This window comes from Solea senegalensis, linkage group LG17, assembly GCF_019176455.1.
Source record: "Solea senegalensis isolate Sse05_10M linkage group LG17, IFAPA_SoseM_1, whole genome shotgun sequence".
Taxonomy (NCBI): domain Eukaryota; kingdom Metazoa; phylum Chordata; class Actinopteri; order Pleuronectiformes; family Soleidae; genus Solea; species Solea senegalensis.
The window spans coordinates 504,588-532,439 of record NC_058037.1 but is presented as its reverse complement, the minus strand read 5'-3'; the positions used below and the strand labels follow the sequence as shown (position 1 = coordinate 532,439).

Here is a 27,852-nt window from a genome sequence, read left to right as displayed (position 1 = left end):
TCCAAGATGACAATGGCAGGACTCATCACGCTCAAATTGTGACAGAGTGGGTCAGAGAGCATGAGTCACCATTTTTATACATAGATGGGTCATAACAGAGTCCAGACCTTAACCCCATCAACAGCCTGGTATGTGGTGGAGAAGAATTGACACTGCAGTCCAACCCCATCTTGGAAAAAAATGACTGTGGATTCAGATAAATGTTGTGACAAGACTGTAAGCTGCTTCTTGTCAAAAACCTATATGGCCGAACCATGCATGCTTTAAATTTGAAAGGGCAGACACAGGAAGTGTGGTCACACGTCAGTGTTTATGGCTGATGTGCTGCTGACTTTTTTTTTTAAACATAAAAATCTTCAACTTGCTGACGATTAGCTGACAAATGTCCTCAAATGAAGACTAATGATCGACTGAGAAACTGGTCAGGGGCAGCCCTAGTGCAAGGGTGCCTAGCTGGCCATCTATCGATCCAGTTATCTATTTTATGGGGCAATAAAAGCCCATGTCATGCATATTTGAAGAGGGCAAGTTATTTTGCCCAGAGCCTACTCTTGTTTCCTTCCCTGCTGCACAGTACAAAATGCTGACTGAGAGACCTGTTATACTATTATTATGAGAAGTGTAACCATTGTTTTTGGTGAGTATGGGAATTGCTATATTCTGGTTGTACCTTTGACACGGCCTGTTAATGGGTGAAAAGCTCATGGCTATAGTGTCTGCAGGTGAAAGCAGCTGTTGGCTGCACTCGGTAGTTTGTTACCCACACAGGAGGAGAAGGGGAGGACCTGAGCCAGCGAGTATCTGAGAGAAGAGAAGCAAGCTGCAGCAAGCACCATTTCTACGTACCTCCTCTGAATACCCCACTCCTCCTCTTCCTTCCTTGTAAAGTCAGGACAAACACAACTGGCTTGTGGCTTTTGAGCCATTTCAGAGTTGTGAAAAGTTGGAAGTCTGTTTACTTCACAGAGTGTAGTACAGAGGTGCTCTTACATGTTTCTAAGAACTCCCATTCCCACAGTGCCCAAGGAGGGGCTGGTCAACCTGGGGAATGCCTGGTGCCTTTGCCTGCTTTCAATCAACTACCAGCTGCAGGCTGCAATATTGAAGAGTTTTTGCTAAAAGAAGCAGAGCACTGTGTCTGGGAGTGTAGCTCTTAGCTTGGTGTGTTCTGTGAGGCCCAGGCTTCATGGCACTGTTACGTGGTTGGTTGGTTGGTTGGTTCGTTTGTTTGGTTTCTGTAGGCATTGCCTGGAACAAGGTACTGTGCAAAAGTCTTGTGTTGCTCTTTGTCCGTCAAATTCTGTCATCATTTACATTTTCAAAGTAGATTTTATATATTAACAAGCTGTCAATGAGCTTAACTCACATAACATGTATGTAATGATCAAGCATGTCTTCCTTTTCACATCAGATATTTTTTGATTTTACTAGTAACATTAATTATTCCACTCCCCGTTTAAGAGTCAGGGTTGTGCAAGTGTAAGCGACGTTCACACTAAATACGTGACTGTGTTGCCTTTCAGGTATAAATTCAGGTAGAACTTTTATTTTGAAAGAACTTTTATTTTGAAGGGCCATTTTCGAGCCGGGATGTTCCTGGTTCACAGGTGTTTATGTTAATAATTTCTGTATTCAACTGCATGCATTTCATCACTGTAAACGCCACAGAGGCAACGTCGTAAGTGAATAATTTCATAGTTACGTTCATAAGTTAATGTTAAAATGTACTGTTTACATGAAAAATGTATTTGATTTATTTGTAACTAAAAACATTTTCTTCTTTCCTTTGGGCTGCTCCCTTCTGGGGTCGCCACAGTGAATCAACCTCCTCCATCTCACCGTGTTCTCTGTATCCCCCTCTCTCACACCAACTAACTTCATGTCCTCTTTCACTACATCCATAAACCTTCTCTTTGGTCTTCCTCTAGACCTCCTGCCTGGCAGTTCCAACCCCAGCATCCTCCTCTGTACATGACCAAACCATCTCATTCTGGCCTCTCTGACCTTATCTCCAAAACATCTAACATGTGCTGTTCCTCTGACTGACTCATTCCTGATCCTATCCATCTTCGTCACTCCCAAAGAGAACCTCAACATCTTCATCTCTGCTACCTCCAGCTCTGCTTCCTGTCTTTTCCTCAGTGCCACTGTCTCTAGACCATACAGCATCGCTGGTCTCACCACTGTCTTGTATATCTTTCCTTTCATTCTGGCTGATACTCTTTTATCACACATTATTACCCCTGACACTTTTCTCCACCCATTCCAACCAGCTTTAACATGTTTCTTCCACAATCTTCACTGCTCTGGACTGTTGACCCTAAATCCTCCACCTTCTTTATCTCCACTCCCTGTAGCCTCACGGTTCCACTTGGGTTCCTCTCATTCACACACATATATTCTGTCGTGCTGCGACTAACCTTCATTCCTCTCCTTTCTAGAGCATATCTCCACCTCTCGAGCTTTTCCTCCACCTGGTCTCTGCTCTCACCACAGATCACAATGTCATCTGCAAACATCATAGTCCATGGAGATGCCTGTCTAACCGCATCTGTCAGTCTGTCCATCACCACCGCAAACAAGAAGGGACTCAGAGCTGAACCCTGATGTAGTCCCACCTCCACCTTGAACTTCTCTGTCACACCTACAGCACACCTCACCGCTGTCTCACAGTTGGCATACATGTCCTGCACCAGTCATTACATTACATTACATGAAGTCTAACATACTTCTCTGCCACTCCAGACTTCCTCATACAGTACCATAGTTCCTCTCTCTTTTTCCAGATCTACAAAGGCACAATCCAGCTCCCTCTGACCTTCTCTGTATTTGTCTACCAGCATTCTTAAAGCAAATACTGCATCTGTAGCATGAAACCATACTGTTGCTCACAAATGCTGACTTCTGCTCTCAGTCTAGTTTCCACTACTCTTTCTCATAACTTCATTGTATGGCTCGTCAACTTTATTCCTCTATAGTTACATCTCCCTTATTCTTAAAAATGGGCACCATCACACTTCTTCTCCATTCCTCAGGCATCCCCTCACTCTCTAAGATCCTGTTGAATAGTCTAACCAGAAACTCTACTGCCTCCTCTCCTAGACACTTCCATACCTCCACAGGTATATCATCAGGACCAACTGCCTTTCCGTTCTTCATCCTCTTCAGTGCCCCCCTCACTTCATGTTTACTAATCTCTGCTACTTCATGGTTCACAGTAGTCACTTCTTCTACCCTTTGCTCTCTTTCATTTTCCTCATTCATTAGCTCTTCAAAGTACTCCTTCCATCTTCGCATTACTTCTGTGGCACCTGTCAACACATGTCCCTCTCTATCCTTAATCACCCGAACCTGCTGGACGTCTTTCCCATTTCTATCTCTCTGTTTTTCCAACCTGTATAAATCATTCTCTGGCTCCTTACTTTTCAGCCTAGCATACAAGTCATCATACGCCCTTTGTTTGGCCTTTGCGACCTCTACCTTGACCTTGTGCTGCATCTCCCTGTACTCCTGTCTGCTCTCTTCAGTCTCCTCAGTGTCCCACTTTTTCTTTGCTAACCTCTTTCTCTTTATATACTCCTGCACTTCCCCATTCTACCACCAAGTCTCCTTATCTACTTTCCTTCCAGACGACAAGTACTCTCCTACCTGTCTCCCTGATTACATTAGCTGTAGTTGTCCAGTCATGTGGGAGCTCTCCCTGACCACCCAGATTCTTTCTCAACTCCTCCCTGAAAACCATAGAACAGTCTTCTCTTTTCAGCTTCCACCACTTTGACTTTTGTTCTGCCTTTGTCCTCTTTGTCTTCCTTGTCACCAGATTCATCCTACAAACCACCATCCTATGCTGACTTGCTACACTCTCACCCACCACTACTTTGCAGTCACTGATCTCCTTCAGATTACATGGTCTATACAAGATGTAGTCTACCTGTGTGCTCCTGCATCCACTCTTATAAGTCACCCTATGCTCATGCCTCTTCTGGAAAAAAGTATTCACTACAGCAACTTCCATCCTTTCTGCAAAGTCTACCACCATCTGTCCCTCTGTGTTCCTGTCTTGGATACCAAACCTGCCCATCACTTCTTCATCAACTCGATTTCCTGCACCAACATGTCCATTGAAGTCTGCACCAATTACCACTCTCTCACCTCTGGGGATATTCTGCATCACTTCATCTCACTCACTCCAGAATGTTTCCTTCTCCTCTAATTCACATCCCACCTGTGGGGCATAGTCAAGCTTCAGACTCATCAGTCTATCTGACACTCTTTTCACTTCCAGGACATTCCTAACCAACTCCTCCTTTAGGATAACCCCTCCTCCATTTCTCTTCCTATCAATACCATAGTAATACAACTTCAACTTAAACTTAACTAAAACTGTTTTATTTACATTTATTTCCATGGGAAACGCACATTACAGAGCTAAATGGTAATTTTTGTATTTGTCTTTGTTGTTTTCACTCTGACCTTGTATAATAAGAGAAAGAGTAAAGAGCAATTAAAGCTCACTACAACTCACGTCATTTATAAGGAAGACTAGGTATGCACCGATATGACTATTTCCGCCAATACCGATATCCGATATTAATATTGCTGCTATGGCCGATAACCGATATCTACCGATATCGATATATGTTTTAAAAAAAAAGTTTCTGAGATGATAAAAGTTTGTACAGAATGAAAATCATGCAAGCTGAATTTTTTAATGTCTTCCTTTATTTTCAAAACATGTTTTACCTCCAAATAACCAGGTCTTAAATAAAGTCAACAACCCTTCCTCCCGGCAACAACAACCGCGCCACTTCCCTTCACAATAAAACTACACAACAGATATGAGAAACAATACCTGACAAGCTCTACTAAGAGCTGCCATAATAAAAAAAACATGTTAAAATACTTTATCAAACTTGCCAGTATTTATGGCAACCAGATATTTATTAAATTGCAAAACATCGGAAAAGTAGCGCCGACTTAGCAGGTTGTTGCAGGGTTCAATATGCGCTATCAACCGTCGGAAACCTCAGCTGGTCGTCAAGAGCAATCATTTCCATTACCTTGATCGTTATTGCCCTGGCCACTGTCTTCCTTTGGTCGAGTCCCAGCTGCGCTGCTTTCTTTTTGTCTGCTGCCTAATGTTACTAGCGTTAGCTTCCTGCCGTTGTTTTGTGTACTTCTGGGTGGCGGTTTTTCAAATGACATAATCAAATTTGTGGTATTGAATGACTTGACGCGGAACCCTCCTCGCATTACCTCGACTTTGCAAGTGTTGCATAATGCTTTTCGCGTATCTTCTATTGACACCCTGAAAAATCGCCCACACCGCTGACATTCTCTCTCCTCAACACACACACACACACACACACATCTTGTGCTGCGCTTGCGTGACTGACGCTGTCATATGCCCAAAAAATGCCGCATGGCCTCCCCTTCCCGACACACAAACAGCAATTAGATGGGTATAAACATCGGTTGTTAAAATCAGCGCAGTTTTACTCATTGGACCGATGGCGATATGTTAAAAAATGACGAGCATCGGCCAATATCAATATTAATGCCGATATATCGTGCATCCCTAAGGAAGAGTTTAGCTAGTTGTATAGCTGCGGTTGCTACACTGCACTGAGGACAACATAGTGACACTTTAACCTGTAGAAGCTGATTTTTTTTCTGAAAATATAAATTTTAAAATTCATATTCATATTGTATTTTCTGGATGTGTTCATATAAAGTGAAAAAATGATACTATATGGTCATTATACTACGGATAAAACACCAAATCTAAGACAGTATTGTAAGTGTCTCTCTTAGAGTAACCTTGCAGTAGGTGTTATTTACTAATGCTGTCATAAGCATGATTTATTAATTGATTGATATAAATAGTATTATCTCAATTTCACAGCACATCTACTGTGAACAAGATTCAAAATGTATAGTCTCATGTTGGCCTGATGTTTTGGGATGTTTGCCCTAACTAACTGCAATTGTTTCATGAGTGGAAACTTGTCTTTAAAGTTTATTTTGGTTGTGACATTAACATGGTGGGAAATCACTTTGATTCAGCGGCTCACAGATTTTGTGATGACTTAAAAAGCCTTTTGTTAAGATGAGCCTCCAGAGTGAAAAGTGCTGTGTGAGGCAGAAGCCCTGTGATTCTCACTGACTCACTGAATCACAATGATTTGTAGAAGATCAATGATTCAGGTTTTGCATTTGCCGGGTCAGTGTGGTGCAGTGGTTAGCAACTGGTTGCATGTGGACTGAAACTGGCCCACCAGCAGCAGTATTTGTCCCAGCAGATTAAGATGTCCACCAGTCAGTCTGCCTCACATCATCATTAGTTTGTACAACACAGGATTTTGTTTTCTTCACACTCATGCTTCAGATATCAATGTAGTAAAGGGTACTTTGATTGAACGATCCGAAACAACACAACAACATCGCAGACGGTGTCATTTAATCATTCTATTATTGATGGTTCTATTACGTGTATGTTAAAATATTCACTATGTAAATGTTTCAACCAATAAATAAAGTTCTCATTGTGGTATTTTAGTATAGCAGTTCATATTTTGATGAACTGGAGCTTGACTGAAAAAGTTGCAAATGTATGTAACCGGACACTTTTTTGACAAAGCATGGCAAGGTAGGATCAGCTGAGGCTACTCTAACTGTCACACTGGTTGCTCTTGAAAACGTATCGTTGCATCTTTATTGACACAATCCAGCCATGGGGCTTTTATTTCAAAGTTGTTGTGGTGGAAAAAGAGAGCCTGTGTGGTGCATTCAAGGGCTGTCGTAAATGCTAAACCCTTGTCTTAAATAAAATACCTATAAGTATAAAGTATCTATTTATTAAATGTCCAGCCCACATTTTTACAAGTAATCAGAAGATTTTGTCCATACCCTGTCTGACTGGCATCCGTTCCCAAAGCCACAGCCATCAGGGACATCGTGGGGTTTTCCTCAAGGATGCACATGCAAAACTCCATGCACAAAGGCCCTTGTTCCAACCGGGGCTCGAACCCGGGTCTTCTCACTGCAAGGCGAGAGTGCTAATGTGGTACATTTTTGATAACCTACATCTAAATCAAATGCACACAGTAGGCACATTAGGTGCCTTTTTTCATTGCCTACCACAAATCAGTGATCTGCAGACTGATCCACGAAGATGAGTGAGGATGATTGAAACGTATTATTGCCCTCTGCTGGTTGGATGACTTCTGCAAGCTTGTGGACAGACAGTGTGACACAGTACACAATACTATGGATTACAGAGCGGGTTGTGGAGCTGCACAATCTAATCTGGAGCAAAGTGACCAAGGTGATGAAGATGAAGTCAAGGTGGACCCGTAGTGGATTTATAAAGGTAGATGAAATTACAATGCCTTGAAACATGAAAACGCTGACAGCTGATAAACCAGGCCAACAGCCTTCATTGTTAAAGAAAATGAAACTTGTCAGTCAGTGTTGTGGTACTCTAATCACAACCACATTAAAAACACACAGAACTGAACTTTTTCTTTAGTAATTGCATCAATGAGCATTTGTTTAGTGGTCTGCATGTGTGTTTGCAGAAGTAATGGTGTAATGTAGTTTCCTTGAACGTATCATCAGCAGGGATTTTGATAGTGAACTGTGTGTTTGTGGAACTATCCACATTTCTGAGAGTCCTTGAATGCATCTTATAGTCTCTCCACACTCAACACACTTTGGACCTTGGAGTACTCACAGTAGCTCCCATATGCAGGATTGTTTTTGGTTTATTGTCTTGGAGTAGACTAGGCTTGCTGGATAGTATCCAGTATGTGTTTTTTACATTATTGGAGCCAGTGTCCTTCGATAGAGATAGCCTGTGAAATGTCCAATTAGAGACGATTCATCTGCTTAAACAAAAACATGCCCAACCCTATAACCCTCTCACTCACACACACACACGTCTGTAGCTTCTGGGAGAGTGGGGTGTCTTCTGCCAATTAGTCCCTTTATTTGTTCAGATTTGACTGGACTAGGACCCAACACTGAGACACTCCACTGCTGCTGTTATAAAGGATGTTTCTGATCAAAGCTCACTTGGGAGCGTTACTGTTTCCACTGTATTTAATTTTATTCTGCTTATTTTTCAAGAACAGTTGTTTGAAGATCCCAAACAATCACAATCAGACATTCCAGCGTGAAGATTCTCATGCTGAGAAAAAGAAGGCCATGACATTTTATTGTTTCTTGTTATGTGTAGCCTCTTTGTTTGAATGAACTAGTTTTGTGTGGACCATAACAGCAGCTAATGCATTAGGTGTTGTGCTGATATTTCTACCAAAAGCTCCAGTTCATTATTTATCCACATTTTCGTTGAGCATTAATTGATTTGGACATTCTTAGGTGCATTCACCCTGGCAGAGTGAATAAGCCCATTGATGGGGCATGGCAGGCCCACTGCCTCCACAGATGAATGTAGGGCTGTGGGACAGTGCTTTGGCACAGTGAATAACAGCCTCAGCAATGAAAGCTTTGTCTCTATCTGTGTTGGCAGTGCAGCGCAGCCCCAGGCCCTGTTCCACCACCAGTGCCTCCAGGGACACCAACAACTGAACTGCCTCCCTCAGAGCCTCCCCCACACATGGGCCAGCTGCAGGGCTGTAACTGCAGTGAGGAGGTGTGGACCTTTTCGTTTTTGAAGCCAAGAAACAATCTCACCGCACTGTTGACCTCTAAATAGGTCAGCTGCCAACTAGTGAATTGTGCACTGTCATCTCATCAAATTAAAACATTAATTAAGGAAAACCTATTAAAAGTAAAGTAGTCTCTTGACTTTATGAAGCTAATCTAGGAGGAGGAGATGGAAAACATTTTAGTGGAAGTTAGTGGTGCAACGGATCATCACTGAGCCGTGATCCGTTCGGATCAATATCTTCAGTTCGGCACACACGTGATCCACGGATTGATTTATGAAAAAAAAAACGTTGTGCGCATGTTCCCTCACCCAAAGATTGTGCCAGACTTTTTTTGCTGATCCGAAAATGATCCGATCTGTGACTCTGATCCGAGGAACAATCGGATCCGTGAGTTTTTTTATCCGTTGCACCCCTAGTGGAAGTAGAGGCATATGGCAGTGTCTTCTTCTGGTTTGTATTGTTTTGCGCTTCTCCCTGAATTCCATAGTCTGATGGTCTAATTAGAAATCTCCTTTTTCTTCCATTGCAAAAGACATGGTTGTTATTGACTAATGGTCGGTTTTAGAACCCCATCTAATGGAAAACATTTCAGCTTTTATCATCCAGTCATTGATGAGTTCTCACTTCCACACAGAGGCAAGAAAAACACAAGTTCTTTGAAAATGACATTGTTGTATACATTTTAGGCAGGATTGCTTAAAAGTTAAGCAGATCTTATTGCTTTTGTTGTCCTGCTCTTATTTTTAGATGATGTTTTTTCTTTGCAGCAGGCAGTAGTGCTGTAGTAATGCTGAGTTGGAATAGTGAAACAGCCACTACTGAGCTGCCCTGTGATTTGTCAAAACCTACTGTGATGCTACAGATTAAGTTGTGAGGCACTTTGTGAAAGTTCTTTGGGTGGGGTGAAGCTTGCAGCGCTGAACGCACCTTACTGCGCTTCAATTTTCAATTCAATTCAATTCAATTCAATTCAATTCAGTTCAGTTTTATTTGTATCGCTTCAGAGTTTTCCACAACAGCTGCAAACATTTCTTCTCATAAAATATCCAATAGTTCACGTATTTTATGAGTGAGTTATAACTCATTGATTTCACTTGGTTACTAGAATCTCTTCACTGTTCAGCACAACATAAATCCATATCATTTAAATCTCATTTTGTTGTATAGTTTTAAAACAGCATTTCCTGTTTCATAATCATCTATACATTTTTGAGATGATCTGAGCTGAACACACCACTGATACAATCTCTGTCTTTACACTCTCAACTTTGTATTCACTGTAGCTGCAGCGTCTCAATGGACAGACACACCTGACCTTGCTGTTTGTCAGGTGTACTTTGTGTGTGTGACAGTAAAATCACCCTTACAACTGTAGAATGAATTGGTTTATATAAAAGGCATTAAAAAAAAAGTTGGATGAATGAATGAAGTATGTCATAGGGATGGGGTCGACTTATTATCTTTGGATATCGATATTTAGACAATATCCTTTAAAAACGTGATTTTATGAGTGAGTTATAACTCATTGATTGTTGCATGTTAACCTTATCAGTGGCCTACAGTACATTCAACAGATTCAAGTAGTGCTAATTACATCAAATGTTCTTAATCGCACCATGTTTTCAGGCTTTTGCTTTTTATTCTGAATTTGATATTTCTAACGTGGGGGGTTAAAGTTCTTGTCAAAACGTCTTACAAACTATTTGAAATCGTACCCCTTAGGATCCAGCTGAGGACACCTAGGTTTCCTATGACAGTACAATCTCTACATGTATTACCTTTACTTGGTAGGTGGGTTGGTAGCATGACATCATACTGGTGTTTGTCTCAGCCACACGTCAAGTTCTAAGAGAAAAGACGGCAGGCGTTCATCTCGACCTCCATGGGATATTTTCACCAATTGCAAGGGAATGATGTTTTTCCAGTCTAGTTCCACTCTGACCGCACAGCACCATCTTACTCTGGCATCCAAAGGGAAGGGTGCCAAAGAATGGAACAGTTGGGGCTGGTTATTTTGGTACGATTCCTCATGGAAACGCACAGAAATACCAACCTTACTCTACTAAACTGAATGGTTGCACTCGGTGAAAACACAGCTAGAGTGTTGAGTATCCAGTTTTTGAAAATGTCATTCAGTCCATTACCATGCACAGTTAAGTTGAGAAAAGGCCGTAGCTCCTTGTATCTCCACTATATACAGTATATCAGTACAGAAGGGCTAATGGTGTTTTTGACTGATGTGTTTCCAGTTTAGCTGGTGGGTAGTTGTTAGCATGTCAAGTGCCATTCTATGTCTTCCTATCGTCCATGAAGCTGGTCCTCAGTCTAGATGTTTTTTACTGTTATTTCCAAGTATTAGCTGGAGGTTGGAACAGTGGCACATGCACATGTCTGACTCTGGTCCCACGGAACATAATTGCATTACAAATTTGGCATTATCTGGGTGTGTTAGTCTGATTTTTGAGGAATTCAATTAGTGAAATAAAAAGTTGAGTTCTAGCAGAATTATTAAATATGTTTTTTTTTCTTCTAATGTCATATACTGATCTGCTTGGATCTGGCTCCTGATATTTATAGGCTAGAGTTTTTGCCAAATGTTTGTGAACATGGCTCCAGGTCTCTCCCCTCCTCTCCACTCACAGTAACCAAACAGCTCCTGTCATCATCTACACATGGATGTTGTGCAAAGCTGATTAATGACTCTTTATGACGTCTTGTGACATTACACGTCTTTATCATGTTGATGAGACAGAAGCACAGCTGCTTCTTGGCAGATTCATTGCAGGACTATGCTAGTTCTCAAGTGTTAAAGTTTCTCCTTTTTGCTTCTTGAGTTGATCACCATAGAGCAGACAAAACTCTCCCACAGGAACAACAGAGTGCATTCAGAAGGGCAGAGTAACAAAAGACATGGCAAGTTCTCATGACTGGGTTTTTTTTTCACCTGCTCCTTTAACACTGATCTTGGTTGAAGATTAGTGGCAGTCGCTGCTCTTTGAAACAGGGGAAAACACCCCCAACCAAACTCACTTTATAATAATGAATGAACCAAGAAACAAAGAAGCGTGATGATTATGTGATAACAGCTGATTCTGAATGATCTATAGTAGAAGACCTTTCTGCATGGAGTTTGCATGTTCTCCCAGTATGTGCGTGGGTTTACTCCGGGCTCCTCCCACTGTCCAAAAACATGCAATATGGTGATTAGGTAAATTGGTCACTCTAAATTGACCATAGTATTTGATGGACCATAGTTGTGAATGTTTGTTTGTCTACATGTGCTCTGCGATGGACTGGCGAACTGTCCACAGTGTGACCCCGCCTACCGCCCTATGTCAGCACCCCCCACAACCCTCCAGTAGATGATGGAAAGATGGAGTCTACTGCTTTACTAGTCACTAGTCTGTTCATGTCATGTATAAAACGACGTCACGGTCGTTTCATGTAGCTGAACTATGATGACTCCACCCACGTTGAGGAAGGACTATAGTAATGGAAAATGATACCAAACAGAGTCGAGTCGAGCCGTGCCGTGCTGAAACTGAATAGAGTAATGAAATGTAAATACAACAGTACATACTCGATCATTTGTTTGGAGATGGAAGCTAATCTGTTTTCTAGGAGTAAATGAGCCTTGGCTTGCACTGTGCCTGTGAGAGTGAGTGTGAGAGTGAGTGTGAGAGTGAGAGTCAGAGTAAGAGTGTGAGTGAGAGTAAGAGAGAGTGAGAGTGAGTGTGAGAGTGAGAGTCAGAGTAAGAGTGTGAGTGAGAGTAAGAGAGAGTGAGAGTGAGGTTGCCTTGGCCAGCACCCAGCCCTGAGTATAGCTTATGCACATAAGAATAGGAAACAGACACACATGATTTACGCTGAACACCCTACTAACTTTTGATGACATCGATATTAAGATGACGTCCTTCAAAAATGATTTTAATTTTGAGTTATAACTTGTAAATTGTTGCTTACAGATTATATCAATGGACACAATATTAAAGGAAACAAACTTAAAGATTCAAGTGAATATTCAAAGACAAAAAAAAAAGTAATATTGCACACATGCTTTATCTGCTATTATTTTATATACTGTAAAAAAAAATATAGAAAGTTTTAAACAAATGTTGTCGATACAAACAAAATCAGATAGAAAAGAATCCTATTACAATACTATATAGACCTATTAGGACTGTTAATTTTTTTTCTTCCAAAAAGGAAGTTCAAGCTAATCTCTAATGACCTGTAATTCATTCAATGAATTCAAATGTAATGTTACGTCAAACAGCTTCCTTTCTGATAGTATTTGATGGAAACACCAGTCGGTGAACTAGATTGGGATTGAGTGTGGCTCTATATGGCACACTGAGATGCGGGGTCTGGCGTCTCCATTTTTCCTCCGTGTGGCTGCCGTGAACTGCGGGGAAAGCCCTCGCAAGTGGTCATCCATCATCTACTGGAGGGTTCGCGGTGCTGTGCCAATCTCAGCTGACATAGGGCGATAGGCGCAGGACAGGGGCCACACACACACAGACTGACGAACTGTCCAGTCTCACATTCATACCTATTTTTTGTCATTGTTTGTCAGGTCCAGGGGCTAAAATGCATCTAATACAAGAGTCAAGCAAAGGTATAATGTAAAGGTTTTGTGGAAACTGTACTGTAATACATGGTGTTAAGTGTAAGGTTTATCTCCAGTAAGCAAAGACTAAAAAGTAGAAACCACAGTGATGCTTCTCAGTCAGCACACTCTCTTCCCTGTGGAACATGTATTACATTTGTTACTGTATGATGATTTGACTTAACAGAAGGAGCAGTTGAACAACTGTCACAAACTCCTACATTAAACATCTGGGCTGCAACTGCAAATAACTGTTGTCATGACTGAAAAATCTCTTGAATCTTGTCTTAGCTGTTTTGTCCCTTAAATGCATGAAATGGCGATCGATTTTACCAAAACATCTTTAAATGTCTTGTTTTGTCCTGTGATATTGACTTTGACTCTGCCATATCCCCGAGGGCCCAATCAGAATGCATTTAGTGATGGGAGAGTGCTTCACCTCATGCATGTACACCTGCTGTTAACATGTATTTACAAAAGCAGAGGAGATTGCACAGCTTTGTGTCTGCTGAGGGTGGAGTGGAGACACGTTGGACACTCACTGCACATCCATTTCTGTTCAATATGGTTACAGTGCGTCTCCAACCACCTCCCAAAGTGCTTTGGTAGATTGAATAAAAACTCGCCTCAGGTGTATTTACACCTGTACTTGGTGGTCAGGCACTATCCAATCACAGAAACGGCATTTAATGCCAGTTCTGAAGGGGCCACGGTTACATTGAATGTGTGTGTTTAGTGTAACTGGTGTTTTACTAAGTAATAGAGATACAGGAAGGACAGCATGTGACATGCTGTACCTAACCATATGGTGACAGAAATACTAGCAGCCACAGTAACAACATGAATAACATGAAGCACAGGATCACAGAGGTCGATGCAGTTGCACCTTATAATAATTGACAAATTGCACTGACTGTGCAGAAGGCATGTACAAAAACTTAGATTGAGCGGATGAATAAAGAGTTATGTGTGTAAATAGCCCTGCAGGTCTGTCTTCTTTACTCTAGCTTTAGAAATAAAAGTGAATTCCTGGAATCATCTGTGGAGACTGATCATTCTGTCCTCACTCACTGAATGTTGATGTTTCTGTCAGCTCTTTCTGCTATTCTTACATTTATAAAAACATCTGTTTTTGAAATGAATTAGACAACCTCAAGATTGTAGTGGCGGTACACCACACTGTATCAGAGATAGCTTAGATTGTGTGTGAGTCCTTGTTTTCTTTTCTTTTTACTTATCAGATATGTTTCCCCTTTTTTGTTTCAGAAAATGTTCAAGATGAAGGTGACTTGCTGCCACGACTGACGCCCCAGTGCGCTGAACAGAACAAGAAGTCCTGTCTTGGTAACATACGAATGGCCCAGGGAAGCCACCAGATTGACATTCAGGTTTTGCAAGACCTGCGCCAGAAGTTCCCTGAAGTCCCAGAGGGTGTTGTCTCCCAGTGTGTTCTGCAGGTGAGAACAGTGCAACCAAACCATTTAGGCCAAAGGACGGGGCTAAAATCTGTTGATTTTACAGGAATGATGATATTATTAATTAGTATTTCGTCATATTTCGTATTACCTTATACTTTATATTACATTGCATGTCATTTAGCGGACGCTTTTATCCAAAGCGACTTACAATGGAATTGAGTACAATCAGCCAGGGCTGGAGTCGAACTTGCGCCCATGATGTCTTTCCCCACAGGGTACCGGTCTTAACCACTGAGCCACTGCACCCCGGCATTATATGTATTAAGTATATACGTATACCTTATATGTGGGGGTGGCTCAGTGGTTAAGACCCTACCTTGTGTACCAAAGACATCATGGTCGCAAGTTCGATTCCACCCCTGGCTAATTGTACTTGATTCCATTGTAAGTCGCTTTGGATAAAAGCGTCTGCTAAATGACATGTAATACGTGATACTTATTTCATGTGCACGTCATAGCTGTTTCATGGGGACAGTTTATTGAATTTTTTTACCATGTCATGTCCGGGACTCTGTAGTTATCAGTGGTTTACCAGTGACAGCTGAAGCACAGCCGGTGTGCAGTACCATACAACACATCAGCTGTGTTTAAATTCCATGTGTGTTCTCTTACTTCTGTCACATTTTCAAATGATAATCAGTTTTGGTTCTGGTTCTGTCACACTGTCACTTTTTATTCATATCTGTGTGAGTATTCTGCTCATGTGCACGTGTCATGGATACAGCTGTGCATCTAGGAAACTCATTTAGTGCATCACTGTCAGAGCCTCTGTTTGTTCTCTCCGAGGTTAGAGGTGGAGCAGATCATGGTTCTGGATGGCCCAGGAAGATGGAGCAGCTACCTTGAGTCAGCTGCCACGAAAAGAACTGAACACAGCTGCATTAATTGCTCAATATGTGAAATGTTTGAAATTATACCGCTACAGAAATCTGACAACATCAGAAAAATGGTCTATACCAACCAATTCAAAATTCAGACTCCTCTTCAACTTCCCAGTAGTGGTGTAGTACTCGAGAACGGTCTCGGTCTCGACCCCTCAAAGTCTTGGTCTTGTCTTGGTCTCGATACACTGTGGTCTTGGTCTCGACTTGGTCTCGGTTTAGGTGGTCTTGACTACAACACAACTTCCCAGTTCATCTGCAGTCAATGGTTATGTTCCCGTCCATGTTGAGTGGAGTCACATGACCATGGAGGGCTGTCGTGACAATCACATAAAAATGAAAGCATGAAGGAGACTAGCAGAAGGAAGACAAAATACAGCACAAACTGGTTCAGACAGAGACCACTCGGCTTGGCTTGACTCCATTACTACAGGAGTACTGTAGCAGTACCTCTGTGTCTACTACAACTTGACTGACTTCAAGCCACTTAGTACTGTAGTCAGACATGAGTTGAGTACTAGAAACAGGACGTTTCTCCCTGTGAGTGACTAGGAAGACCGCTCGATAGCAGATTTCCATTCCATGTTGGAAATGTTCTTCACCATGTTGAACCACACTGAAGTTCACTGAATGAAACCAGTTGAGTTGACTTTTGATATGTAGTAGGTAGAAGGTCGCAATGCAAATAGTCACCAATACTGAACAATACTCAGGGTGTGGCTTGATAGATTGGTATGAACCCTAATAAAACCTCAGGCAGTCTTTGTTTCTCAACATTAAACCTGTCTTTGTTGTAACTGGATATGCGTGAAAATAAGCAGTCTGATTTTTTTGTAATTGTTGCGGGGTTTTGAAATTTAAGGGATACGTGTCACCTGTCAGTCGTCACGCCCAGTCTGCCCTCATGTGTCAATGTCCTCAATGTAGGACCAATGAATATTTGCTCAAATCCGTGTTTCCAGAAAACAGATGTGAATCTTATTCATTAATAATATTTCCTCTCTTTCTCCCTCAGAACAACAATAACTTGGACGCCTGCTGTGAATACTTGTCCCAAGTCAGTCCAGGCTACCTGTACAGCGAGGAAGGAAACCTAAGCTTTTCTGACGATCCCAGCTTCACCCGGCTCCGAAATCACATGACCCAGCTGAACCTGGGCCTGCAGTCTCAGAATGTGCACGTGGCCCCAGTTCAGGACGGCCTGAGAATGAACGGCAGCCGGACTCTGGCTCACAGCCAGAGTGACGGGCCCCTCCAGACGAGCCAGGCTCCCAATAGTGACTTCTTTCAACAAGAGCCCCAATCAGCCCCAGTGCAGGTGCCCTCCAGCCTTAATGTATTTGGTGTGATGGAACCCACGCGCAAACCACAGCCTCCACAACACCTTGGACTTTATCCTCTGGGTGTCAAAGGAGCAACTCTGAGTGCCCAGCAGACACCACGCTACAACCCTTTTACAGTGACTCTAGCTCCCAATATCCCGACAGGCCGCAACACCCCCACCTCTTTGCACATACATGGTGGGCCACAGTCGGGCCTCAGCAGTCCACAGGGTAACTCTATCTATATCAGGCCCTACCAGTCCGGTACAAATCGGCAGAACCAGCAGCAGGGAAGCAGGGCCCAGTATAGCCCCACGTCCCAGCCTCAGCAGCAGATCTACCAGATCACACACCCCTCCTCCCTGTCCGGCTCCTGGTCCGGCCCTCAGCACGCCTCCTCTTCACATACCTCACAGCACCAGACCCAGGGCCACCAGACCTCTCATGTCTACATGCCCATCAGCTCCCCCACAAATCCACAGGCACCCTCCATTCTTCCCACTGGAAGCCAAGCCTCTTCCTCTGGTGTCTCCTCATGCTCTTCCTCCTCTTCTGTCATGCCCCCTTCCTCTACCATCAGCCAGTACAACATCCAGAACATCTCCACTGGTCCAAGGAAGAATCAGATAGAGATTAAACTTGAATCTCCTCAAAGGAGCAACTCCACAACCACAACAGCTGTGTTGCGGACTAGCAGTGGTCCGCGTTTATCCTCCACCTCCTCCTCCTGTCCCTCCTCTACGTCCTCCTCCACTGGGGTGGCTACTGTCCCCACTACCCCTCTGTCAATTGGATGCCCAGGCCTGAGCCGCAGCCAGCCGACTGTTGTCATCTCTGCCAGCCCACCTACTGCTGCTATCACTCCCTCTGAGGAGGCTGTCGTGGCCTCAGGCGGCCCCCGCTCCCAGCCCAAGTTTTACATTTCTGCCAATGCCTCCAGTAACTATGGTGGGGGTGGGAACCCTCCAAAACTCTACATCTCAGCCAACACTCCCTTGCAGGGCTCTTCAGGGGCCAGGAACATGGGAGGCCAAGTGAGCATGGGCCCGGCCTACATCCACCACCACCCGCCTAAGTCTCGTGCCTCTGTGGGAGGGGGAGGCACCGCCTCCTCTCCGCGCGTGGTGGTGACCCAGCCCAACACCAAATACACTTTTAAAATCACCGTGTCGCCCAATAAGCCCCCAGCTGTGTCCCCCGGAGTAGTGTCTCCAACATTTGAGCCCAACAACCTCCTCAGCCTTCCTGCAGACCACCACTTTGTGGAGCCAGACCCCCTTCATCTCTCAGACCCACTGTCGCCTCACAGGGACAGGCCGAGTGAGCCTCGCAGACTCAGCATGAGCTCTGATGATGCAGCATACACACAAGGTGAGCAACACGACCATCACTGTGAAAGACACTCAGCAGAAACACACTCAGGAGAAAGACACTCAGCAGAAACACACTCAGGAGAAAGACACTCAGGAGAAACACACTCAGCATTAACACACTCAGCAGAAACACACTCTCCAGAAACAAGAAACACACTCAGCAGAAACACACTCAGCATTAACACACAAACACACTCAGCAAACACAAACACTCAGCAGAAACACACAACACACTCAGCAGAAACACACTCAAACACACTCAGAAACACACTCAGCAGAAACACACTCAGCATTAACACACTCAGCAGCAGCACACACTCAGCATTAACACACTCAGCATTAACACACTCAAACACACTCAGCGAAACACACTCAGCATTAACACACTCTCCAGAAACACACTCAGCAGAAACACACTCAGCAGAAACACTCAGCCCAAACACACTCCAAACACACTCTAGAAACACACTCTCCAGAAACACACTCAGCAGAAACACACTCAGCAGAAACACACTCAGCATTAACACACTCAGCATCAGAAACACACTCAGCATTAACACACTCAGCAGACTCTCTAGAAACACACTCAAACAGAAACACACTCAGCATTAACACACTCAGAAACACACTCAGCAGAAACACAAAACACACTCAGCAGAAACACACTCAGCATTAACACACTCAGAAACACACTCAGAAACACACTCAGCCCAAACACACTCTGCAGAAACACACTCAGCAGAACACACTCAGCAGAAACACGCATTAACTCAGCGAGCACACTCAGCATTAACACACTCAGCATTAACACTCTCCAGAAACACACTCAGCATTAACACACTCAGCAGAAACACACTCAGCAGAAACACACTCTCCAGAAACACACTCTCCAGAAACACACTCAGCAAACACTCAGCAGAAACACACTCAGCATTAACACACTCAGCATCACTCAAAACACCTCGCATTAACACACTCAGCATTAACACACTCTCTAGAAACACTCTCCAGAAACACTCAGCAGAAACACACTCAGCACACTCTCCAGAAACACACTCAGCAGAAACACACTCAGCAGAAACACACTCAGCCCAAACACACTCAGCAAACACACTCAGCATTAACACACTCAGCAGAACACTCAGCCCAAACACACTCTGCAGAAACACACTCAGCAGAAACACACAAGCAAACACGCATAACACTCAGCAGAAACACACATTAACACACTCAGCATTAACACACTCTCCAGAAACACACTCAGCATTAACACATTAACACACTCAGCAGAAACACACTCAGCAGAAACACACTCTGCAGAAACACACTCTGCAGAAACACACTCAGCAGAAAGGTTTGAGGTCAGTTTTGTTATGTTGACGTCATGACATGGTGAATCACAAAGCCTTTAACACTTGTTCATGTTCATTATGTGTCCAGTGTGTGTGACATTACAGTTACACACTGAAGCGAGAGCTGCATGTTATTCAATGAGCACGTTTCAGTGAGTTGTCCTACGTTATATTGCGACGTACGTTGCTATTGAATTCTTGGCTGCAGACGAGGATTTCATGGGCAGTGAATCTCTTTGGTTTCTTCTGGACTCTGTGTTGGTTGTTTGCAAATGTTAAGTGCAGTGTTTTAAAGCTCTTTCAAAAATAAACAATACTATCTGTTTTTTTGTGACCAGCTGTTGGTCTAAATGCTTTTTCCACTGCTTCCTGCCAAGAAAGTCATTTTGTTATAAAAGTATAATTTGTGGTTTTAAAGGACACTTTCCAAAACATGGACTCTAATGTATTTCATGAGCCAAGCTGTGTGTACTCAGTGTCACTAATGTTGAGTCAGTGTGGAAATAATCCACTGTATGTCCATGTCCATGAGGTGTGAGTCAAACGTCTCAGAGCGCACTAGTGTTTCCTTTTTTGGGCTTTTGACTGAATCACATTTAAGTTGCGCTGCAGTGAGTACGACTAAGAGAAGCTGCTCACCCTCCGGAGACCACTTTCCTTTTGTTTATCTGTTTATATGTCAAAGTTTTACATGCATTCATTTATTTGTATTGACCATTTAATAAGTGATATCAATTATTTTCATGAATTCTAAAGCCAGTTCTTGAAGGACAAGTTCATTTTATTTTCTATTCAAGTGCCAGATGACAACAGAACTCATTTAACAGAACAGGTCTATACTTTGTCCCTTTTTTAAACACTAAATATGTTATTTATCTTATTTACGTGACGGCACGTGAAATAAGACGTGTGTTTTCCCCTCTGCTCTCTGTATGACCCACAGCACGCACACACACACACACACACACACACCAGTGGACAACAGAGAAACACATGAATAAAGCTGTAAACCTCAACAGAGAATCATTATCATTATCATAATAATTAAGAAGAAATAGACCTGGTCCTGATTGACAAGCCTTTTAGCTCCAAGTCTCACGTCTGATGTTAAACTGGTTTCTTCTTTGACACTTTAAAGCAGAGAATAACAAGCACATTATCTTAATCAATGAAAACTCACTAAAGAAAGGCTGGAATAGCTGCACAAAAAAAGAATACAAATCTGTCAAAATGACAGTAGTTTTTGATAATGGTTCTGGATCTGGACCATGGTCTGCCTTTCAGTGACCTGGACTCTCTTATTGCTGCCAGGACGACTGTGATCTCATGTTACCACAGACATGTGTGTCGTTCCCCTGTCTCTCCTTACACTCAGAATTATGCTGAGAACAGTGAGGTGTGGTCCTGAACACGGGTCAGCTGCTAGACCTGTGTCTGTAAGTCCACGAGGTGAAAACTGGAGCTGACAGATTCATAATGACCCATAATTCGTTCTAATAGATTCAAACATCCCTGTTCACACTAATACTCCACAAATGTCTCTCTCTGCATTCTTTTATGAACACTTGTCACTCTAAAGTGTGACTTTATTAACAGCACTGCTGAGGTTATGACGTTCATAACATACAGCTCTCGGTGGCGCCCACTACCCCTCCCGCCCCCCTCCCTCCCCCTCTCCTGGCCATGTGTATTTGTTTTCAATGGAGCTGGTGAACACAAGCCACGGTACCATGTTCATGTCAGCGGAAGAACTGAAGACCATAAAATAACACTCGCTTCCTGGATGAGTCTGCAGCCATGATGACAAGACTGGGTTTCTACTAAAACACTGTAGGGGAGGGGACAAAGTCTCCTCTACAACAAGTTACCATAGCAATGTCATGGAAGCTGTGGCTCTCTATTTCTTTACAATATTACCTGCTGATGAGGAAATGCCCTCAGAGTGCACAGATGTTAGTTAGGAGTTAGGACTCTTCCCTCATCTAAGTCACACAGCCGCTGTGAAATAGTGGGAAACATAATGGGTGATGCCCTCAGAGACGACGATCAGAGACAACGATCAGAGACGACGATCAGAGACGACAATCAGAGACGATTAGAGACAGAGACGGTGATCCAGAGAGAGACTCCATCAGAGCAGAGACGAGACTCATCAGAGACGGCAGCATCGCAGAGGAGAGAGGCTACAGGTAGAGCATCTAGAGAGACACTCGTGACCATCAGATAAAGGCGATCATTGACCTCTTCCCTCCTATTACAGCGGCAGTACTAGTATCAGAGACATCAATGGATCATGATCAGCCATCTCAGAGGCGGCGATCTATAGAGACCTCAACACTATCAGAGACTAATTTATAGAGACCGATCAGAGACGCAATCAGAGACCTAAGCGATTAGAGACTATTAGAGATCTTATCAGAGTAGAGCTATTCAGGAGGCATTATTCATAGAGCTTCATTCAGTTAGACCCATCAGAGATAATTAATTAGAGCATCATTAGAGACATGAGGCTAGAGATTAAGCATCAGAGACATCAGAGCTTACTCATCATTAGAGCATTACTCACATTAGATAGAGACTCCGAATAGAGGCGATCAGAGGCTATCTAGAGCGTCCATCAAAAGCATTAGAGAGGACATCGAGATGGCGATCAGAGGCTATCAAAGACTACAAGAGAGATTAGAGACCCATCAGAGACCTATCAAAGGCATGATTAGAGACAATCAGAGACGGGTTAGAGACTAGGAGAGACTTATCAGATTTACTTATCAGAGACATCAGAGACGATCAGATTTATCAGAGACTATCAGAGACAGAGAGCGATCAGATGATTTATCAGAGACATCGACGAGATCTAGAGACGATCAGAGATGATCAGAGATCCATTAGAGAGATCCAGAGATGACTATTAGAGACTATCAGAGACAATTTATCAGATTCAGAAGAGACGATGATTAGAGATCAGAGACGACGATTAGAGTCAGAGACGACGATAAGAGACAATCAGAGAAGACGATCAGAGACGACGATCAGAGACGATCAGAGACAATCAGATACGATCGAGCGAGGTAGAGAATTCAGAATTCCCAGCTGCTCCACAAACGACGACGACCTGAGTTTTAGGGTCAGGGATGAGATGTAATGGTTGCGTTTGGTCAAAGTGTAGCTTGCTAGCGTTAGCTTTTCCTCTGCATTGTGTAGTAACACCTTAATATGAATATGACAGGGTTAGTAACTGCAGTGTTGTATAATACTGAGTTCTTTTTTGAGAACTTGTAAAAACAAAAGGGGACACTTATTGATGATACTTTCTCCTTGTTTTGCATTGTCCAGCGTTATTGGTCCACCAGAAGGCACGCATGGAGAGGCTGTGGCATGAGCTGGAACTGAAGAAGAAGAAGCTGGAGAAGCTAAAAGAGGAGGTGAATGAGATGGAGAACGACCTGACCAGGAGACGACTGGAAAGATCCAACTCGGCCTCCCAAATTCCTTCGGTGAGCTCCTTTCCCTCTTTTTTACTGGCACATCAATCGTTTCCAAAAGAAAAAGCTCATTGTGATGTTGCTGTTAACTGTGGAAGTCAACAGAAAACTGCAACAACCGTTTTTATGGTTATTACTGAGAAACAAATGGAATCTGGGTCACACCACCACCACCACTCTGAAACTATGCTGATTACAGGCTCTGTTTATGATTTGGCTGATATCTCTCCACGTCCCCACACTGACGGGGAACACAGTGTCTGTCAGATTCACTTCACAGTCCACACAGCAGCAGCAGCAGCAGCAGCAGTAGCAGCAGCAGCAGCAGCAGCAGCAGCAGTAACAGCAGCAGCAGTAACAGTAACAGCAGCAGCACCAAGAGCAGCAGCAGCAATAACAGTAACAGCAGCAGCAGTAACAGTAACAGCAATAACACCAGCACCAAGAGCAGCAGCAGCAGCAGCAGCTCCATACTTGTGAAACATGTCTCCTGCTTTTCTTTCATGTTTGTCTTCATTAGCAGCCGTGAGTGTTTTTTAGACGTTCAGATGAACTTCTCTTGTCTTCTCTTGTCTTCTCTTGTCTTGAGTCACAGAGGAAGAGGAGGGAAACAGCTGTGGCAGGTTCATTAGCTGCTGTCGCTAAGTTCAGTAGCTCTTTGGTTTGTGGTGTTCACTGAGGAAAGGGGCGTGGTCACAGTCACTTACACTCATGCTTTTTGTCTTTGTCAGATTGAGGAAATGAAGCAGTTACGATGCAAAAACAGATTATTGCAAATCGACATCGACTGTCTCACCAAAGAAATTGATCTCCTTCAAACAAGAGGTAGGAATCTGTCAGTCTGACTGTCTGTCTGTCTGTCTGTGTGTTTGTTTGTGTGCCTGTCTGTCTCTCTGCGTGTATGTCTGTCTGTGTTGTACTGCATGATGTCAGACATGATTGCAGACTGCAGCTGTGACACACGTGTCGTCTCCTGTTCAACACTCCACTGTTAACAGAGATGTAGTCTCTGGTTACCAATAATATAAACAGAAATAAAATAATAATAATAATGATAATATAAACAGAAATACAATAATAATAATAATAATGATAATATAAACAGAAATAAAATAATAATAATGATAATATAAACAGAAATAAAATAATAATAATAATGATAATATAAACAGAAATAAAATAATAATTATAATATAAACAGAAATACAATAATAATAATGATAATATAAACATAAATAAAACAATAATAATAATATATAAACATAAATAAAACAATAATAATAATATAAACATAAATAAAAAAATAATGATAATATAAACAGAAATAAAATATTAATAATATAAACAGAAATAAAATAATAATATAAACAGAAATAAAACAATAATAATAATATCAACAGAAATAAAATATTAATGATAATATAAACAGAAATAAAATAATAATGATAATATAAACAGAAATACAATAATAATTATAATATAAACAGAAATAAAATAATAATATAAACAGAAATAAAAAAATAATGATAATATAAACAGAAATAAAATATTAATAATAATATAAACAGAAATACAATAATAATAATGATAATATAAACATAAATAAAACAATAATAATATAAACAGTAATAAAATAATAATAATAATAATAATATAAACAGAAATAAAACAATAATAATATCAACAGAAATAAAATATTAATAATGATAATATAAACAGAAATAAAATAATAATGATAATATAAACAGAAATACAATAATAATAATATAAACAAATAAAATAATAATAATATAAACATAAATAAAATAATAATATTAATATAAACAGAAATAAAACAATTATAATAATATAAAGAGAAATAAAAGAATACTAATAATAATAATAATATAAACAGAAATAAAATAATAATAATATAAACAGAAATAAAAGATTAATAATAATATAAACAGAAATAAAATAATAATAATAATATAAACAGAAATAAAGTAATAATAATAATAATAATCAACGATGTCCTGCCATGAATAAAATCAGTGGGTCTGTCTCTGCAACAACGAGCCTCATTACTGGAGCTTGATCAGTAATTTGGTCAAACATCTTTTGTTTCAAGCCCCAAAGTAAAAATGTAAAAATTAAAACACACACATAAATGTGTGGCTGTTATATCATCCACACTAAAATATTTCAAAACAAAAGACATGGTTCAAATATCCAGTTCAAACATTAATAAATAAATAACTTCAGTTTAATTTGGCTGGAACAATTGGAAGAGGAGGAAGAGGAGGAGGAGGAGGAGGAGGAGTAGACTTGTTATGATGTGCTATTATTGCTTCATGCTATAACAGTGGACAGTTGATGAACACAGTCATATTATGGTGGAGCTGTAAATAATCTGTGTTTCCTGTGTTCTACAGGACCACACTTTAATCCTAGTGCAATCCATAATTTCTATGACAACATTGGATTCCTTGGTCCTGTCCCACCCAAACCTAAAGGTACTTCATCTGTTGGTAAGTGTGCTGACAACAGACCACCTGAGACCATCTCTGTCACACACTCACACTGACACGTTTACAATCTATCAATCCTAAAGAAACACTTTAACAACTTAATAGAATGTAGAATATAGAATATAGAATATATCATATGGAATATAGAACTCCATGCTACCAAGTGTGACACTATACAGAGGTAATTAACTGTTAACTGTTGCTGGTTCAACTGAGGACTGACTGTCTCTGTCTCTCTGTCTGTCTGTCTCTGTCTGTCTCTGTCTGTCTCTGTGTCTGGGGCAGACTCGGGCAGTAAGACGGCGAAGCCCGCTGCAGAGCATGAGGAGGACGAGGGGACACAGTGGAGCTGCACCGCCTGCACCTTCCTGAACCACCCCGCCTTAAACCGCTGTGAACAGTGTGAGTTCCCGCGTCACTTCTGAGCCGACCGCGCCACGCTGCGTCCTCCTCTGTCCTCCTCTGTCCTCCTCTGCTCGCCTACAATAGAAAAGGACCTCCTGTATTTCCCCATCCATGTATTAAAGCTGGGACAGGTGACAGGTGACAGGTGACAGGTGACGCCTCGGTGCGGCCGCTTTTCTCTCTGAGGTTTTTACAGAACGCTGTTCACTGAAGGTTTGACTGGAGTGTGTTTACAGCTGCTGTTGAAGTAGATGTTACCTCACTGAGAGACTCACTGTGCTCGTCTGCAGCCCCGAGGTTACCTCACTGATCCCACTGACAGTATTAGTATCACACACACACACGGACACACACACAGACACACACACACAGACACAGAGACACACATGACTGTGGGACTGGACTCAGCCTCTGAAGGGAAACCGTGTGGATTCTCCCGTTCGTTTGCCGTTTGTAGAGATTGTCAAAGTGTCGCTGTCGCTCTCGGTCTCTTCAGTCGTGAGTTAGTGAATCAGAGAAACTAAGTTGCATGCTTTGTGTACAGTACACGGAGGCAGAACGTCCCCATGAGCTTTTCTTCTGTACATATTTTAGAGTTTGCCTCCTTCCTGGCTCTTTGAATCACTTGTATTTCCTTGTAAGTATAGCTTTATAGACTTTAATAACTTCTTTTGTTTCCCTCTTTCAAACAAATAAGCGTCATGCTCCTCGTTAAGCTTTTTACTTGAGATCTGTGAGAGTTGAAGCCTTGCAGAAGCAGAGGAACAGAGCAGTCATCATGAAGCTACGTCTGCCGGGTCCGTTCATCGCTCGTGTCATTTGCTGACTTCCCTGTGTACGAGGTGCAGATGCAGCAGAGTGGAATCGTTTCACTTTGTTTTTCGTTTTTTCGGTTTTTGTTTTTCCTTCGGTCTGTCGGGGTGAGGGAACGAGTCAAACTGCCATGTTATCTGACAACTGGAATGTAGGTTTGATGTTTGGGGACAAAAACACCTCAGTGCAAAGAGACACTATAATATTTCCCAGTACAATCAGGCTGTGAGTTTAGGTGGTGTGAGGTCCTGAGGTCAAAGTCTTTCTGTTTATCATGCTCCAGTGACACAAGTACAACAGGTTGCCATAGTTACAGTATCTTGCAAGCAGATGAGGCAAAAAAAATAAAAGACGAGATAAAGAAAAGCAAAAATCTCATGTTTTTCTCGGTGTAAGCACAAGATGACTGTCCACTTATTCTTCTCCTGTTATTTGGCTCCATTCATCCTCCAAAGCTTGTATTGATGGGGGTGTTTCTAAAGTTTACTCTTGTCATTAACTTACCTTAACTGTGGACTAGTTACATTTTTACCACATTGTGAAATGTTGCCTTTCGAATTGAATTTGTATTGATCTCTTCTCTTTTGTCACGTACAAGTGCCTTTTTTAAAGCAAACCTCTGATTTTGTGTAAACCCGTTTAAAAGTACATGAATTGTCTCTTAAGCACTTACAACATTTTTATTTTTTCCTTTTTCCAACCCAAAGAAACCGGTTCAGCTTGATCTGCACCTTGGTGTGAAGAGGCAGTTTATTCATGTTTTATTAAATGGAAAAAATAATAATAATTTGGATATCTAAAGTTTTTGTTTTATTTCTTTTTTTTTGATTTTGATTTTAGCTGGGAAAACTGTCTTTGTAACAGATAAGTTATTTGTAAAAACAATAAAAAAAAATCTATTCTGAATGTGTCTTATTCATAATACTACACATGGAATCTTTTCTCCACTAGA

General features: G+C 41.8%; 1 protein-coding gene across 1 annotated transcript; it reads left to right on the top strand.

Annotated features, from left to right (window-relative positions):
• Positions 1-8,550: 8,550 nt before the first annotated feature.
• Positions 8,551-27,806, top strand: tab2 (TGF-beta activated kinase 1 (MAP3K7) binding protein 2). The gene is made up of 7 exons (XM_044049492.1): positions 8,551-8,656; positions 14,551-14,741; positions 16,659-18,336; positions 23,024-23,184; positions 23,904-23,997; positions 25,587-25,682; positions 25,968-27,806. Exons 2-7 carry the CDS (start codon positions 14,640-14,642, stop codon positions 26,105-26,107), a joined length of 2,271 nt encoding a protein of 756 aa, XP_043905427.1. The 5' UTR covers positions 8,551-8,656; positions 14,551-14,639; the 3' UTR covers positions 26,108-27,806.
• Positions 27,807-27,852: the final 46 nt, after the last annotated feature.